Consider the following 17,678-nt stretch of genomic DNA (forward strand, 5'->3'; position numbering starts at 1 on the left):
ACATAAGGGTATGCCTGCGCAGTTTTGCCGGTACAGTTCAACTGTGTCGTCAAAATGATTTTTAGATTCTAAGATTTTTATTATTGTATGTATGTTAGTTTGTAAGGTATATACTTATGTCTTAGTTGACTGAAAATAAATGATATTTAATTAAATTTATTTTATAGAAAACTGCACAGTCTAATGCCAAACACGCTCCGTTTTAAGACTTTTCATACAAACGTAGTCCTCATTTTCCTCTCTGAAAATATTTTAACACAATTTGTAACATATCAACTACAGATATGCCCTACGTTTGATTTTTTTCGAATTTTGAACTATTATAGGAGTTAGTCACATTTAAAATTTTGTATGAGATCTGTTTTATGCTCCTAATTTTCATAATAATATTTTTACTTTATATCATTTATTAGCCTATTTGTGCGTCCCACTGCTGGGCAGAGGCCTCCCCTCTCGCTTTTCAATCCTCCCTGTGCTGAGCAAGATCCCGCCACTTAAACGCATCCAAGTCGTCCCGCCATCTCTTTCTCCGTCTGCCTCTGCCACGACTACACCGGGGATGCCAGCTAGTGGCTATTTTGGCCCATCTGTCATCATTCATCATTATAATAATATAAAACTCGAAATAACTTAAACGCAGTGTCATAGCTATGGTTAATAGACATCAAATTATGTAAAAATATTCAGCAATTCAAAAAAGTTCAAAATAGCAATATCCAGAGAGGAAAATGGGGACTACGTTTGTATGGAGAATCGGCCGTCCTCTTTCCTTTTCTGTGCTGTTGATAAAATTGCACAGGCACACCCTACTGTGTATGGCCAGCTTTACACCGATGCACCTAGCAAACTAAACATAGCTTATACTACTGGCTGAAACATAGCTTATAGCTGGTATAGGCGATCATATACTCACTTAGTTAGATAAATATATGTATAGGAACCTAGATACAACATACATATTAAAACAAAACACATACTTTATTCAGAAGCAAATATTTTTGTTAAACACGCAAATAAATGCCCTTACATGCCCTTGGGGTTTGAACCCAGGACCTCCAGTTTCTCGGTACTGGTTTCCTATACAAATACAGTACCGGACCCGGGAACGCCTGGTTCTCGCCATACAAATACAATACTGGACCCGGGAATGCCCGGTTCTCGTCATACAAATACAGTACCGGACCCGGGAACGTCCGGTTCTCGCCATACAAATTCAGTACCGGGAGCATTCCCTACTTCCAGTTATCTCTAAAACACATAAAAAATCGATTTTTACTGTTGTCTTCCTTTAAAAATAAAGACAAGAAACTACAACATTTACAACTGTCATTATGTACTATTAGGTGTTAACATTAGAAAAACACTCAAATAAACTTATGACGGTTAAGTACGGTTATTATATTAAAATTAGAGTAGCAATTAAAGCCCTATAAAAGTTAGAGAAGTGGATTGACATCAGCAGTTGATGATTTGACAGCAGTTTTGACAGGCTCGAGCAGCATGGAGATCAAATTTTGATATACTAAAATGATTTCTATAAAATGTAGATAAATGTATCATAGATACACAACTATTTATGATAGATTTAATACAAAAATACGTCATTCTTTTTGCAGTATTTTTTTCGGTTGCAACTGGTATTGGTTGAGTACGTTGGTTGGTTAGTACGTGATGGTTTTAGGTATTATTATTATTTTACGATTATTTCCTTGTAATGTGACGATCGATTCTAACTTAGAGGAATATACAAATCAAAAAAGTGTTTGGATACTAAGGGCGCGAGGCCTGATATTAAGTAAACTGTATATGACATGTAACAGTACCCCTAGTGTAACTTTGATCGACATCATAACGTGACGAACGCGTTTGCGATAAGTGTCATTTTGTATGAGATTTTTGACTTTCCAAAACGTCCCGCTTGGCGCGCTGTTCAAAAACCCATACAAAATGAGACTAAACGCAAACGCGTACGTCACGTTTCAAAATCGAATTTAGTTACACTAGGGGTACTGATATTACAAATAAATGTTTTTATACTTAACTTGAAGTAAGTATAGATCGTGTCTTTCACGACGTGTGCCTTGATTCGTAATGTCATGTAATTAAAGGTTAGAATTGACAAATCTACGCGTCATCGTGGATGATACGAACTTATATAATAGTATTCATAAATTAGATTCACACTTTGCAGATAAGGAAAATAATATTCAAAATTACGACAAAAATGTCTTATCAATCCGTAATCTTATTAGAGCTTTCAAATAGTTTGCTAATCACCCCCTACTTACGAACAAGAGAAATAGGATACTATAAAACCTGACCCTAATTAGTACACACCATTACTTACTCTTGGACTTTCGTACCGAACGTTCCATACTTCTATTGAGTATCCCTGTTATTTGTACTTGATAATCGAGTATGTCTGCTTCGAAGTCCATTCCTAGCCAGCCGCCCAGTACACTACAGATGTACCGGTATGGTAACGGTATCAATGAGACCAGTGAAGACCAGTGGAGTCCTGATACCACCAATGTCAATGGCGATCCTACGGTAATTACATTTTTATACTAATTTAGAAATTGTATACTGTTTTATGACTTAAGGCGAGGTTTTCCCACGTTGATCTTGTTTTGAATCAATCTTCTATCGAGTGATCTTTATTATATGTGACTATTAGAGATGTGCCGACTATGGTTTTGGCCGACTAGCCGACTAGCCGACTAGTCGGCAGTCAGGTGGCCGACTAGTCGGCCGACTAGTCGGCGTAGCCGACTATGGTCTTCGCCTAAGTTCGGGCGTAATCGGAAACGTTCGGGTCGCCTGATTCGCTGCCGCACGTGGTTGCGTTTTCATGTTTTGACTAGTTTTGTTTACCTTTCCGATTCACTTGTTGCTCCGGTGTGTTATTATTAGAAAAACATACATAACGAATCGTAATTGTTGTTTAAAAGTTTAAATAAACAAGTAGTGATCTTTATAAACATTATGACTAAAAGAAAATCACGCGTGTGGACATTTTTTGACGATGTTGAAGATGATTCAAGTAAAGTGAAGTGTAATCAATGCCAAGTACTTATTTCGCGAGGTGGACTGGGTAAATCGGCAAACACTTCGAGTATGGTGGTTTTTTATTTTATTTCCTTATTTTTTTGGAAGATCTAGGCAGCCGACTATTCGGCTCATTTTGCCGACTAGTCGCCGACTAGTCGCCGACTATAAATGTGGCCGGATAGTCGGCTTTCCCGACTAGTCGGCGACTAGTCGGCACATCTCTAGTGACTATAGAACTCTACAACCATAAAAACGAGTCACTCTGTATTGAAATAATTTACAAAGCGATCTTCCAAATCGACCCACAAATTATTCACGAGCATTTGATGTTTACGTTAGCGACTTCGTAAACGCGATAGCAGTCCATCTCGCTCGCACTGGTGTATTGGTGCAATAACAAGTTTTTTCTTTTACATTAACTAATTAAAGATTATATTACAGCCCCTAGAATGGACCACCATCCCGCAACACATAGTTCCGGTGAGCTACAACGGCACCAGTGCGTCTAACGATGGCCCCAAGTTCTCCACGCCCGGCGTGCACACGCCCATCGACCTAGATGACCCCCACAGCTTCCCTCAGATCAACGGCTCCCAGAACGGATACAGCATGCTCAACACCCCTAGAATGACTCACGGCATCAACGGCTCAAGTGTCCTAATGACTCCCAGTTCACAAAGCCCTATGCTGAACGGTAGAACGTGGATGACTCCAGTTTCCAGTACTAGCCAGTTCATGAGCCGCGCCCCATCTTGGAATGCGACCAGAACAGGGGGCGTAAAAAAACCCAAACGAATTCGCACAGCTTTCACAAGTCAGCAGATGATGGAACTTGAACAGGAGTACGCCCGCACCCGGTACCTAGATCGCAGCCGTCGCATTGAACTCGCCAAGATATTGAATCTCAACGAGCGCACCATCAAAATTTGGTTCCAAAACCGTCGCATGAAAGAGAAAAAAGATAGAGCCGAAAGCATGGAGGACTCTGAAGAGACTACAGAATCATCTCCGGAGCACGGGGCCATACCGATGCAAATGTTGGTCCCTCACGACTTTCCTACGCCAGTGGCAGACGCCCTCTACAAACAGGAAGGTGTTTATTTGGAGCCATATCCTGAGACGTCGACACCGATGCCGATGCCGATGCCGACACAGTTGTCTCTGCCTCATGGTATCGACAGCCAAATGATGAACGGGTATACATATGAGTATCCCCACGATCAGCATTTGGCTTTCGAATACCGTCAGATGCAGTTACAAGATGAAGCATCGGCCTACGGGAGCGAGATGCAGGAAGTGCAGATGTCTCCTCAGTTCAAGGAAGAGTCACCTCAGCGTGAGGATCAGGGGACTGTGTCTATGTCGGCGGCAGATGTTCAGAATACTGATATATCTTGGATTAGAAATATTTATCCCGATGAGGAATGTTAAGTGGTCTATTATGTCATGTGAAATGGTTTTTGCTAGCGTAGTTTGTAGATTGTATTATTTATGAAAATAAAATATTTTTTATCTTTAAATGTTTGCAATTTTTATTATGACAACGTCACAGTAAAAGTAGTCAGATATTAAGTCTTTATGCATACGGCCCGGCCTTTAAGATACGTCAAAGATTTCCTAAAGTTACGATATGGATTGGTTATGTCAAAAATGACGTTTTTATTTGAATAAACGTCACTTTTGACACTGACGTACCTAGCCCATATCGTATCTTTAGTAAATGTTTGATGTATTTAAAGTTAGAATCGGGCCGCTTTTCTCCCTATTATAAGTTAATGATAGGTATAGGTATACTTACATTAATATGGATGTAAATTAACCGGACGTCTACTAGACTCTGGCACAGTAAATTTGCACAAACTTGGCAATAAGAACCATACATACTTGACATAGAACTTGGCATGCAAAATTAACATGGTCCAACCAACTTTATATTTGTTTTCTTTTTAACATAGCTAAAGCTTTGCTATCGTGCTTTGCAAACTAATTTATATAATCTTCATTGTAAGTATGTGAACTTGGTAAATTTAGATACTATAAATATCTTTGTTATTTGTTTTAAAAGGGGGCAAAGTTGTGGTTTAACCGATCGTGCATATATTGATACCCGAGCAAGCGAAAGAATCCAAAATTGTTCGAGAAGTGGAATCTTGAGTGTTGCGAGGGTTTCAAGGCACGAGGGATAAACAAACTTTGCTTCCGAGTAAAACACAAAAATTTTCACCACACCAACGCGAAATAAAATACTAACTATGAAATACCAAGAAAATCAAACCAAATCAACGTAATAATATTTTATTCAAAATCATCATTTAAAACTCAATTCTACCAGCTAACATAAGGAAACAACTCAAAATTTGCATCTGGTTACTTTGCCCCACATGTGGATAAAATGCAACTTTCTAATTAGTTTGAACAATCAAGAGGGCCTTTTTACCAGTTGGTGTGGTGAAGAAGTAATTTAAATTAATTCATTTAACAGGTATTGGCTATGGGGTATCTTCAGATCACTTTCCCTAACCTAAATTCTACGAGATTATATCAATTTGTGATTTATAATCATAAGGAAATCAGTAAATAGAAAAAAAACATAACCTATATTTAAATTTGTGTTATCAGATAAAAAATAAAACAATTTTACAGTAGTTTTTATTTAGAAAGTGTTTATTTTTCATTGATGTATGAGGTAATGTTATTAAATAATTTTATTAAAATATAATCTAAATATTATAAGGTAACTAAATGAGCATGCGACGCCATCTGTTGAGGGAAGCGGCCGACATCACGTACATTGATGCGCTACGTAGAAAAGGCAAGTCCCGGTCAAAGTACCTAGGTAATTACTTTATTAAATTTCAAACATTCAGTACATATAATTATTTTATATATTAACTGATAATGATTATCAACCAAAACACTTTGTTAATGTTAACACTACTTATTTCGAAGTCTCACAAGTTTAGATACATGAAAGTTTTTCAGTTTTCCTTTACGATAGGCTTGGGCGAGTCTCATCGTGTTGTACGCGTTGTGACAAGGCAACGCGAGATGGCGCGAAACAAACTAATGTATTTACAGTCAATAAACGTAATAAATATAATTTACTAAATTAGAAAATGATTCAAAGATTTCAACTAATAAACTTTTTAAGATGAAATGAAGCCGATGATCCCGGGCAAGGGGTAAAAAGTCGTACCTAAGGGCATTTATTGGTGTGATAAGCACGGATTATATGTGTGATGAGTGTTGGGTATTTTCTATGTATTTAAGTATTTATATATTATATTTGTCTAAGTACCGCAACACAAGCCTTATTGAGCTTACTGTTGGACTTAGTCGATTAGTGAAATAATGTAATATTTATTTAAGTATTTGTTTATATAATAAATAAATAAATAAAATAAATAAATAAATATTATATGACATTATTAGAAGGATTTTACCTGCCATTAAAATCCATATTGATAACCTCTGTTGGTGGCCGAAAATCTAGGGAATTTCTGATTTTTACGCGGTTTGTTTTGAGCGGGGAACACTTTATTCAAAAATCCAATAAACCCTCTCTCACAACACCGGAGAGGACGAAGGGACCACAATACACATATTGACTAAGTCCCACAGTAAGCTCCATAAGGCTTGTGTTGAGGGTACTTAGACAACGATATATATAATATATAAATATTCATAAATACTTAAATACATAGAAAACACCCATGACTCAGGAACAAATATCCATGCTCATCACACGAATAAATGCCCTTACCAGGATTTGAACCCGGGACCATAGGCAGGGTCACTACCCACTAGGCCAGACCGGTCGTCAAAATTATAACCCGGTTTATTATTTAAATTATTGTATAAAAAAAAAGTGATTTATTCCCGAAAACACCATAGTTAAAAAATAAAGGTAATGTTTATGTGTACATAATTATTGATATGCATAAATAGCGTTTGTAGTGAATAAATTGTGGGTACTCTTATAAAGTACTGCTACCCAACTTTTAGTTGTTATAGTTATGTCAGTATACAAGTATTATAGTGTCTAAGATGCTGGGTTTATTCTATTGAAAGGTAGTTAAAGTCTACTTATAATACTAATTAAAAAGTACAAAATTAATCATTGTTGGTACTGCGCACTCAAGTACATCAGGTTTGTGATATTTATATTATTTACCTATTCAACTGCATATGCCTACGGAGCTAGATAATTAGTGATTAAAATTTTTTTTTTCCCGGATTTGTGTATTTAATAAATTACATTGATTCTAAAGTATAAAACCTAGAGATGATTCATAAGTACAATGAATGCGATCTATGCTACCAACTTATTTGTTCAAATCAAAGTCGATGATATTGAGTAATGGAGACTGCGCTACTTAAATGTATATTAAGCATCGAATGATTAGTTAATTAATGTTTTACATAATTAATTAATGTATTTGAACCAAACGGTATAAAAATGACCTTATCAATTTCTTTAATTTAGTCGCTTTGTGCGTGCTGGGGATATAACCTTGTTTTGACGTGTTTTGTTCTAGGGATCATGAGATACCTGTGTTTAAATCAAGCCGGGCCGAGGGTTCCACACCAGGCTGCAGCTATAGCTGAAAATACATCGAAGAGAAAAATTGAAGAAACTGTAAGTTCACTTTTTCAATATTCTATTACGCACTTAATCACTTTTGTTAGATCACGTATAAAAGTAATTAGACAGTCAATATAATATATTACTAAAGGTCATAACACCTTTTGACTGTTCGTATTAGTGTGACGAAATTAGATACCTAGTCAATAATTAATGATGGTATGGTATCATTTATTAGAAAGTACTTAATTTAGCGCAATTAATTAGGGAAGACAGCGACAATATTTCCCCCATTAGTTAATGTTGTGCGATTTCACTTAGTTTCTAATTTTAACATTATGCCTGATTAGACACGATATAGTTAGAATATTTTTATGTTATTCAAGCCGTATACCTATTCCTATAGCTCTTCGATCGCAGATGATCGAACGATCAATTAAAGCCAGCTTTTAGCGACCTCCAGGTCGGTAAGATTATTTCATATAATCAAAGAGCTGTCTTACATTGGTTTTCCTGACCGTTCGACTTGTCTTAACGCTGCGAATGCTAAGAAGAGCTCTAAAGTATAATAAGATTTGGTTGTCATAAAAAATCTAACAATTTAAACGAATATGTATGATTGGATTTTATAAATTACATATGGTTACTTATGTATTGGTTAGATTTACATTGGTAGAAAAATTATAATGTTGTGCATTGTTATTTTTAAAGAATATAATTATTTCGTTTATATTTCCAGATGGAAAACTACGATATGTCAGAGGAAAGCGTACCGATGAAGAAGGCAAAACGTTTCCGCAGCGCCTTCACCACCGAGCAGATCAAGTACCTGGACGCCGAATTTAGGAAATACCCTTACATCGGCAGCGCTCGACGCAAGGAGGTCTCCAGTGCGCTTAACATCCCCGAACGAGCCGTCAAGATCTGGTTCCAAAACAGGAGGATGAAAGAGAAGAAAGACGTAACTAGTAACAATACCGAGTGCGACCAACATAAACATTCCAGAAAAATAGACGCTGCTAACGATCAATTAAATAACGAGTGTACTGTTACATCAACTAATAACAGACATTACGCTTCATTACCACTAATGTCGGTCAAGAATGAGCCACCGAAATACATCAACATTGCAATAAAAAAGGAAAACGAATCCTTCCCTACAACCGACAACAAACATGGAAATGAAGATCATCAGCCTCCGGCAGAGTTTTCATCTGATGTGTATAAAAAATATAACATCTATTTGGGAAATCAAGAAGTTAGCCAGCCGAAGCCTTTTGTTGAAAACGTAGTAACATCAAAGCCACCTAAAATGCAAAGTCCTAAAAGTGAAGTTAGCTCTACTAGTCTTTATGAGAAGCTGCCGCATGATCTGTCACGCAAAAGGAAACCTCAACAGAAACCGATAAGTGTTGTGCAGAGTTCGCCAGGGGCATATTTTCCTTTGAACTTGAAAAAATATTACACTGAACCATCGCTCCCTGTTGGAAGTAATATGTTATGGAAGCCTGTTCAAATGTTACCACTAGTTCCGGCTGCATCAGCCTCGGCACCTGCGCGCACGGCTAAAGAGTGCCACTGTGAATGTAGATGCCATCCCGCCTCGCAGCCGGCGCCGGTTCTGCTGCAGCAAGGTGCACAGAACCCTTTGACTCAATATGTACTCACGGCCTTGCCTTTTCCAAACCCTTATTATAAATATTGATGACAAATATTAAAAGAAAAAAAAATGATTTATACACCTCTATTTCGATGTTATTACAAAGATTGGGTACTTCCCAAGAGTTCCGTGGAACTGATACTTTTTTCCAAATATTAAATCCCTTTTCACAGTTCCATGGAACAAATTGGAAGTATCCTAAGGACTTAGGTAGGTATATAGTTTTCTCCAAAGAATATTTATAATTTTAGTATTAGTAGTGTTTACTATATTTATTAAAAATAATAATAAATACCCATTTCCAAAGTCTACTTTTATTTATTAAAACATCAAAAACATTTTATTTTATATTCAAAATGAACATATAGGTACAGAAAAAAACTTCAGTAAAAGTTGTTACTAGCAAAATAGAAAAGCATGTCAAAGATACAAAAAGCAGAATGTCAGCAAAAGTAGAAAATAGAAATAAACAATATACATAGAAACTCGTTATTCTTAAATTATTTGATTATTATTTGTACATTTTATGATAATCATAGCTACATTTCATCTGACGTTTTATGTTAAATAAAAGCTATAAAATATCAAAAAGTAAATTACTGGTGTGCATAGTAGTGCCTTAATAATAAAAGAACTTCGTACAAAACGAAGTGTATGCACATCATTGATTAAATAGTAATAATATAAAACATTCTACCTACCATCAAGTATTTGACAGTATTTGACGTAGCTATTTATATTTTTATATAATGACTTATATTCTACGTTTACTAATAAATAACCGAAAGAAAATAAATAGCATGCGTGAAATAAATATAAGACTATATGTTCTTATGAACGATTTTTATAAATTAATTAGGAACTTCTAATAATACATTTCGTTAACAATAATTTAAAATTAACTTATTAAATAATGGAAAATGTAATTTTGGCATACTGGGTAGTACCTAAAAGAACTTCGGTAGGAAGTGTAAGTACGGTACTTTAATTTAATATATTAATAAAATTGTCATACTTTTTTACTTATATGCTACGTTTACTAATAAATAACCGCAAGATAATAAATAGCATGCTTGAAAATTTAATTAATATAAAAGATATATTATGTTCATATGAACTTTTATATACTTCCCTACATTCCAAATTGAAATGGTATTATGATTATAAAAGACTCAGTATTGTACGCAAAATTAGAAGTAGGTTATAAAAAAAGGTGGCGATAAACGTATGGGCACACCAATATAAACAAATTAAATTATAATAAAAATAAATTTACAATAAGGTTCTTTAATATCACTGGCAGCACTTACTATTCTACCTATGTAAAACAAGTTAAGCTTGTTGCAGGTTAAAGCAGTTAAAATCATACGAATTTGGAAACCAACTATCTATTTCATAAGCATTTTGAGCTTGATTATAAGCGTTAAATTCTACGTTGTTATAGTTGTTATCTATAGGATAATACTGAGTCGGATACACACAAGTATCAACACCGAAACTGAGAGAATATGGCTCACAGCCATATCCATTACTATATCCATTTTGATAACATTGACCAGTTGCGCTATCTTGGTAATAGAAAGTAGGAAACTGATACTGTTCAGGTTCGTAAGATACTCCGTGATTTTGGTAAGGAATATTCGCTTCGACATTTTGCTCCACGCAATCATTTGTTAGTATCGGAGACCGGCAGCTTACAATATCGGATGAGGTGTCGCAGCTGGATTCCGAAGATTCCTTCTTTTCTTTCATTCTCCGGTTCTGGAACCATATTTTGAGAGCCTTGTCTCCAATGTTGAGGGTGCCTGCGAGTTCCTTGCGGCGCTTGGCATCGATGTATTTGGTGGTGGTATATATCTTCTCTAACGCTCGAATCTGCTCGGTTGAGTAGGCCGTGCGAACTCGCTTGGGTTTCTTCCTGATTGTTTTTTTTACTTCAGAACCTATAACATATGAGCGATACGTTGTATAATAAAGTAGAAAAAAACTCTACTCGAAAGCGATGCAAATGGGTTGCTTTGTATGAACAATTTCGGTTTATTATCATCTGTACCCGGCGGGCGCTACATACAAATCATTCCCATCTGTGCCCGCCTCTTATATGGCAGTGGTCACGTGGGGCGGGAAAGATGGGAATACACCACAATTTCTGTCCCGTCTTAATCGTATTTGAGTGTAGTTTGATGCGGCGATATTATATTATAATAAGTAACGATAAATCAGAGTATAAAGACGTATAATATTCCAAAATCAATTAATAAAAAAAACTTTAAAAAAAGCTTTTTATTTCCAGTCGAATTCGTTACAGTACATTACAACATAAGTTCGTTTTAACATTTATTTATAAGTAAAATTTTAAATATATCAATTTGTTTTATTTTATTATTTGTTAAGTATTTTTTTTACGTAATGTAATTTATTGTAATGCAACAAAATATTAATTATGACAGGCAAACGACGCCCCGGCAAACCAAATAGCCGTTGGACTGATGACATAAATAAAACAGTCCATCCAAACTGAAAATATATAGATAAAAAAAGGGAAGATAAAAGAAGAAGAAGTCCTCGGAGGAGGCCTTTAACCGATGAGGGGTTCTTGTTCAAAATCAATTATCCTTACTATTTTATTATTGTTTTATTATTGTACAAATTTGGTTTACCATAATTATAATTATGTATATTAATTGTTATTTGGATTTTATGCATGATAACATAATAATTGAATACCAAAGACTTCTATTTTATTCATTTTATTAGGCATATTGAAGTTTTTAGTATAATTTGTACGTGTTATATTTACATATTTTATTTTAGGACTAAACCCGAAATCACGAAAATTGGCTGTTTTGACTGATCAGATATCGATATAGTTCCTATTTGATAGGATAATCAATTTTTTTTACAATATGGTTAACGGTTGAAATCTAATCTCAAAGTTGAAAAAAAATCTACCCACCTCGGACAGAACTACGTTGAATTTCAGGCCATTTTCCGTTGAATGGCCTGTTATCCCAGTCTTGAATCTGAAAAGGAAATAGGCACCTTTTATGTAGGTAGATAATTCTAATTACTATATATTGAATTTAAAAAATATCCTTAGCCTGATTAATACCGTTCAACGATGGTTCAACGGTTTTACTCAGGTTTAGTAACTACAGACAAGTTTTTTAGTACCTACTAGATATGTATAACTATATTTCGGTAATCCTAAGTCGGTAAATCTATACTGAAGCACTGAAACGTTAAGTAAGTAAGTAAGTAAGTAATATTTTATTTGTGAAACACAGGTTATAATACAGATGACAGTGAAATTATATAGTACTCTGTGATCTACCATATAGGTGTACAAATATTTAGTCTTATAGCTAACTTATTATCTAGATAGCTTAGAACCTATTAAGCGTTAAGATCATCGAAATTTGTCGCATGTTGTCACTAAAGTACACGAGTTAAACCGTAGAAAAATATCTAATCTAGATTTACGATTAATGTCAATACCAATTAGTTGCAGTATTTGATACGGGAGTATTAAAAGACGAATATTAAATCAACAGAAAATAATAATAAGAAAACTTTTAGGAAAAGTTATAACAGCAAGGAGAAAACGTCTTATTATAACATTCTTCAAGACAAAAATAAAATTTTACTTTTATTAGATTCCTTTTAACAGTTAAATATATTTACCTCATTTGTGTTGCATAATGGAGTTAATCCAGCCATCACTAGATTTTGAAACATTTTTAGTCAATTTCGTTTTAAATATGATTAGATGAGTTTTTGTTTCGGCGGACTTCTCGTGAATAACTTAGGTGTGGAGATGTCCAGTAAATTTAACTGCGTCTGCAGATTGTTTAGTCAATATATACCCTCTCGGCATAAGTCTAAAGTAGATAATTCTGTGTATATGTTTTCTGTGTATGCAGGGTGTGCAATTAATATTTTAAAGGAGTACCCTCTTGTTATTTTATTTTAACTTATTATTTACTGGTAACATTGGTTGTAAGGATTTAAGATAAAAAAAATATGTGCACTAAGTAATTGTTTATTTATGTATCATAATTGCGAAGCTTAAAATTACAATAAATTAATTAAAAATCTTAACTTAAATACATTATGTCAACACTGGAATAAAATATATTTATATTTACATATGTAACTTATCATGATAGGAGAATTATATAGTAACTTTGACACCATTGAAGAAATTAACAAAAGTGTTGAATATCTAATAGTTGCCTAAGGGATTGTTCGGGATCCGGCCGCCTCCACTTGGCAGCATCTTCATCAGAACAATCCGAGTTGGCAGCGGGGGATACGGGTTCATATTTCATTTTCAACACATTTTCTACTACATCTTCCTCGCTTAATACGTCGCAGTCAACTTTTTCAACCAGCAGCTCATCGATGACGCTGACCAGTTCTCTTATGGCGCGATCGTCGAGCGTGACGTAACCGAATTCGTCGGTTTTTTGCGATATCTGAGCTTCTACGTAAGCCAGTCTAAAGGAGTCCGACGAGTCTGTTGCGCCCATCGGCGAATAGTCGGAAGAAGCCTCCAGAGCTTCAAGCTCTTCTCTCTTGCTCTTTATCCTACGGTTCTGGAACCACACTTTGACGGCTCTGTCGGTGACTTGCAGCTGTTCCACGAGAGCTTGACGCTCGTCGCGATTCACGTACGGTTTTTTACAAAAGACCTTTTCTAGAGCTAAGATCTGCTCGGTGGTGAAAGCTGTTCTTTTACGCTTGCGCTTGATGATTGCTTTGGAAGGTCCGTGAGTGTTGTGAACCACTGAAAATAAGAAAAATGATTTTATTACATATTTTTATTTTTATTTTTCTCGCCTTGTTAATATTAAATAGATGAATATTTTGTAGTTTAATGAATAGTTCTCAACTTACGAGTAATTTGCGCTCGGTGGTGTTTTGATGGTACATTGTTGAACATTGGCTGATTTGTTTTGGATATTACGTGATTAACTGGATTTTGCTGGCACTGAAAAAAAAAAAACATTAATTAGTTACCTAGGCAAAGGTTATGTTCTTATTTGTACAGAAATAATAAAATAAAATTATATACAGTACATATGGTGCTACTTTAGCGCATTTATGCGATAATGAGCACATTACGTTACTATTTCGAAAATTTAAAGGGCCATATGTACTGTAAAAAGTTAGGTGATTGAAATAGGTGATTCTCAACTCTGGTCGTGTTTAGCTTTTCGCCACTTATTGCGAATTTCCTATTTTTCGCACTCATATCGTAATGTACTATTATTATAAGTATAATCTTTAATACTATCTCACCTGGGTTGAAGTATTCATTGCCACATATTGGCAATTTTGAATAAACTGAAAAGTGTGAGGGCTCGTGTGCACGGTATGCATCACAGGGACGGGGATCATACTCGGCGCTTGGTTGAACGTCGGTTGGTACACCGGAGACGTCTGTTCCTGCCACATACACGTTTGTTGCTCGTACTGTGGCCATTGTACCTGAAAACGAATAACATATTTTGTTAATCATTTTAGTGTTTTAATAGATGAGACTGAAAAAAAAGCAGTTAAGGGTGGTAAAGGGAATGAAGAACAAGGCTAGAGTCCGTCTAAGCAAACTTTACGACCACTTGAACAAAACAAAGTGTGGGAGTGTCATTATTAACATCATCTTTTCATAGAAATTTGACATTCATGATGATAATGCCAATGTTATTGCAAATCTCATGCAGAGTTCGCCTGGTCCGACTATAACCCTTTAGAAAATTTGTTGAACAAGGAAAAAGTACCTCATTAGTCTGTGGCATTGACTCTGGAAACAAATTCCATCCAGGAACGTTTCCATCCACAGCCCAGGTTTCACCGCCGTCGGCCAGACCAAACTCGGCTAAACTGAACTCGTCACTGGAAGACATTGTCGATCAACGTATTGAGACAACTGATTAGCAAACACAGGGTCCTAAACCCTTTATACCAAGGTGATTAGTGTTGCTGTACCCTCTCCCGAACCCCTATTGTAATTGGTTCAAGTTAATCCGTAATTAGGCGCCATCCCTATTACTTTTTGAAATATCCAAAAATCAAAATAAGGTGATTAGCGAACAATGAAAAAAAGGTGCTTATTTTATGGTTTTGTTTTGTCGTTGGGCCAAAACAAGTAATAAAATATATTGTTCTCAGCAAAAAAAAATTTGGAGATAAATCTTCCCGGATTAATTTTGTTGTTGTAACCGTTCCTATTTTTTCTCAACAACACTATCATTAATCGCTTTGTTTTGTATTAACATGTCATGTTCCGACCTGTTAAAACATTTTATTATATCTAGTCATGAATATTTAGATTTGTTACTAATTTTAAGCTTATCAAAGTGGCCTAATATTTGTGAAAAGAGATCTAAGACACGATCTTCCTCGAGACACCCAGCTTTCGCTTATAAACTAGTTGGCCAACTCATGAAATAAAGGAAACATGGCTAATGTCCTTCCTATGTAAGTCATAATAATTTATTAATTATTCATACCTTGCACTTTTTAATATACGAATATTGCTACTTATGAACTAAGTTTTGGTCTACTCGTAGTTGTTTTTCTTGCCTAGAGAATAATAACCTTTACAGTACATATGGTGCTACTTTACCGCACTAGTGCGAAAATTAGCATATTACGTTACTATGTCGAACATATAAAGGGCCATATGTACTGTAAAACGTTGTACGATACATGTGCGAATAGGTAATTCGTAACTCGTGTCGATTTAAAACACTCCCTTCGTGTTTTAATTCATCGCCATTCGTTTCAAGTTTCCTATTTTTCGCATTTGTATCGTAATGTACTATTACAGTACATATGGTGCTACTTTACCTCACTAGTGGGATATTAGCACATTACGTAACTATGCCGAAAATTTAAAGGGCCATATCTACTGCAAAACGTCGTACTATACATGTGCGAATAGGTAATTCGCAACTCGTGTCGATTCAAATGGCTTCCTTCGGTCGTGCTTTAATCTATCGCCACTCGTTGCGAATTTCCTATTTATCGCACTCGTATCATAATGTAATATTAGATTATTTCGTTCGTATTACAGTCACATTTTAATCTCCAAAAAGGTTCTGATAGAATTAGTTGAATCATTATTTGACTTTGAGCCGATGTAATAAGTCTATACTTAGGCACTGATGTCGTAGGTCAAAGGCTTTGCTACAAGTACGAGGTACCTTATTTATAAAATTTGCCCATTACCTACTTGTGTTGTAAAAAAACTTTTTAAACTGTCACAAAAAATCTTTTCCAGAATTACTTTAATTCACTACAGGATATGTTTAATAAAATGACTGTGTGTGCAGGAAATTCCGCGGATTAACTGATATCAAAATGCAAAATCCACTAAAAATAAAGTCATCTAAATTAATCTCATTTGCAAATGAAGTAACGTTAATGGTAAAAGTTCCTGCGAGTTGAATTTATGATTCACTCACTTTAATAATTGATACTTTATGTAATGATTGCAGCCTAATAGGTCAATTAGTTCAAAGGATTTTAATATATAGTGCTCAGTATAATGATTACCGATAATGACGTTGCGTCGATTAATTAAAAGCTATGGTTGAATGGCTGGCTCTTTAGATATAGTTAGGCATCGTTAAAGATTCGTTCTATAACATCGTCCATTTAGAAATTTATATATAAAAGAAAATACAAATATTTAATTGTATCCAGACATTGGCGATTTGAAAATTCTGGCAAGAAAAGAAAAGATTTTCAAATTTTGGAGCATTATGGAATTCTGCAAGTCAAAAGATGGCCTCGCTTGCAACATGCAACTTTGCTGGAACTCAACCTACCACTGCGCACTATCATCAGAGATATTCACTACAACAACGGAAACTCCAAGCATCCAGCTCTTACCGGACTATATAAGATGTTTAATATTAACATTAATAATGTTGTTATTGGTATTGATAATCCTTGCCGTGGTCCTGGCGTATAAAGAGTGGGCGAGACGACAGGATGTGGAGCATCAAGGCCAGCAAGCTATATCGGTGAGGTTCCAGTCGTGTCCTAGAGAACTCAGAACTGATGTGTTGGTGGATACTGTGCCCTCTTCAGCGAGCAGCCCGCCGTGGATAAGCTGGAAGCTGTTCAAGGAATAACTTCGGTTCTAAAATATTTGAAATTAAATTTGCTTCTACTTAAATTTTGACCAACTAGTGAAAATATATTCTGTTAATTAATAGCGTAATTGACGTGGTATAACTGTTTTTTAAAGAATGTTAATGATGTACTTACATACCTAAATATAATTTTTAATACACCTACATAAATGTATTTTTAATTTAGCAGAATAAAACCTATATAGATGGGCACTATTCGTACACTTTTGGGCCC

General features: G+C 35.3%; 4 protein-coding genes across 6 annotated transcripts; 2 read left to right on the plus strand and 2 right to left on the minus strand.

The window, feature by feature from the left end:
* Positions 1 to 2,021: 2,021 nt before the first annotated feature.
* Positions 2,022 to 4,571, plus strand: LOC133515959 (homeobox protein Hox-A5-like). The gene is made up of 2 exons (XM_061848611.1): positions 2,022 to 2,550; positions 3,493 to 4,571. Exons 1-2 carry the CDS (start codon positions 2,419 to 2,421, stop codon positions 4,480 to 4,482), a joined length of 1,122 nt encoding a protein of 373 aa, XP_061704595.1. The 5' UTR covers positions 2,022 to 2,418; the 3' UTR covers positions 4,483 to 4,571.
* Positions 4,572 to 7,049: 2,478 nt separating this feature from the next.
* LOC133515960 (homeobox protein NOBOX-like) lies at positions 7,050 to 9,603 on the plus strand. Of its 2 annotated transcripts, XM_061848612.1 has the most exons (3): positions 7,050 to 7,201; positions 7,590 to 7,690; positions 8,376 to 9,603. In XM_061848612.1, the coding sequence occupies exons 2-3, from the start codon at positions 7,595 to 7,597 to the stop codon at positions 9,339 to 9,341; spliced, it is 1,062 nt and encodes a 353-aa protein (XP_061704596.1). In that variant the 5' UTR covers positions 7,050 to 7,201; positions 7,590 to 7,594; the 3' UTR covers positions 9,342 to 9,603. The 2 variants fall into 2 exon arrangements, with proteins under 2 accessions (XP_061704596.1, XP_061704598.1); XM_061848614.1 differs by lacking the exon at positions 7,050 to 7,201 and having other exon boundaries at positions 7,368 to 7,690.
* LOC133515963 (homeobox protein Hox-A3-like) lies at positions 9,595 to 13,135 on the minus strand. The gene is made up of 3 exons (XM_061848617.1): positions 12,981 to 13,135; positions 12,253 to 12,319; positions 9,595 to 11,239 (listed from the first exon to the last, which is right to left on the minus strand). Exons 1-3 carry the CDS (start codon positions 13,032 to 13,034, stop codon positions 10,629 to 10,631), a joined length of 732 nt encoding a protein of 243 aa, XP_061704601.1. The 5' UTR covers positions 13,035 to 13,135; the 3' UTR covers positions 9,595 to 10,628.
* Positions 13,136 to 13,277: 142 nt separating this feature from the next.
* Positions 13,278 to 16,804, minus strand: LOC133515962 (homeobox protein Hox-D8-like). 2 transcript variants are annotated; one of them, XM_061848616.1, is made up of 5 exons: positions 16,533 to 16,803; positions 15,080 to 15,194; positions 14,601 to 14,789; positions 14,196 to 14,289; positions 13,278 to 14,085 (listed from the first exon to the last, which is right to left on the minus strand). In XM_061848616.1, exons 2-5 carry the CDS (start codon positions 15,095 to 15,097, stop codon positions 13,502 to 13,504), a joined length of 885 nt encoding a protein of 294 aa, XP_061704600.1. In that variant the 5' UTR covers positions 15,098 to 15,194; positions 16,533 to 16,803; the 3' UTR covers positions 13,278 to 13,501. The 2 variants fall into 2 exon arrangements, with proteins under 2 accessions (XP_061704600.1, XP_061704599.1); XM_061848615.1 differs by having other exon boundaries at positions 15,080 to 16,804.
* Between the last annotated feature and the right edge of the window lie 874 nt (positions 16,805 to 17,678).

Source organism: Cydia pomonella, chromosome 3 (genome assembly GCF_033807575.1).
Source record: "Cydia pomonella isolate Wapato2018A chromosome 3, ilCydPomo1, whole genome shotgun sequence".
NCBI classification, from domain to species: domain Eukaryota; kingdom Metazoa; phylum Arthropoda; class Insecta; order Lepidoptera; family Tortricidae; genus Cydia; species Cydia pomonella.

What these genes read in the sequence shown, in the direction of transcription:
- LOC133515959 (XM_061848611.1), top strand. Translation starts at nt 2,419, where the DNA reads ATGTCTGCTTCGAAGTCCATTCCTAGCCAGCCGCCCAGTACACTACAG. An exon ending in ATGTCAATGGCGATCCTACG is followed by an intron (nt 2,551 to 3,492) that starts GTAATTACATTT and finishes ATTATATTACAG; the next exon opens with CCCCTAGAATGGACCACCAT.
- LOC133515960 (XM_061848612.1), top strand. Translation starts at nt 7,595, where the DNA reads ATGAGATACCTGTGTTTAAATCAAGCCGGGCCGAGGGTTCCACACCAG. An exon ending in AGAGAAAAATTGAAGAAACT is followed by an intron (nt 7,691 to 8,375) that starts GTAAGTTCACTT and finishes TTATATTTCCAG; the next exon opens with ATGGAAAACTACGATATGTC.
- LOC133515963 (XM_061848617.1), bottom strand. Translation starts at nt 13,034, where the DNA reads ATGTTTCAAAATCTAGTGATGGCTGGATTAACTCCATTATGCAACACA. An exon ending in CATTATGCAACACAAATGAG is followed by an intron (nt 12,320 to 12,980) that starts GTAAATATATTT and finishes TTTCCTTTTCAG; the next exon opens with ATTCAAGACTGGGATAACAG. An exon ending in TCAACGTAGTTCTGTCCGAG is followed by an intron (nt 11,240 to 12,252) that starts GTGGGTAGATTT and finishes CATATGTTATAG; the next exon opens with GTTCTGAAGTAAAAAAAACA.
- LOC133515962 (XM_061848615.1), bottom strand. Translation starts at nt 15,205, where the DNA reads ATGTCTTCCAGTGACGAGTTCAGTTTAGCCGAGTTTGGTCTGGCCGAC. An exon ending in CAATGAATACTTCAACCCAG is followed by an intron (nt 14,290 to 14,600) that starts GTGAGATAGTAT and finishes TTTTTTTTTCAG; the next exon opens with TGCCAGCAAAATCCAGTTAA. An exon ending in CCACCGAGCGCAAATTACTC is followed by an intron (nt 14,086 to 14,195) that starts GTAAGTTGAGAA and finishes TCTTATTTTCAG; the next exon opens with TGGTTCACAACACTCACGGA.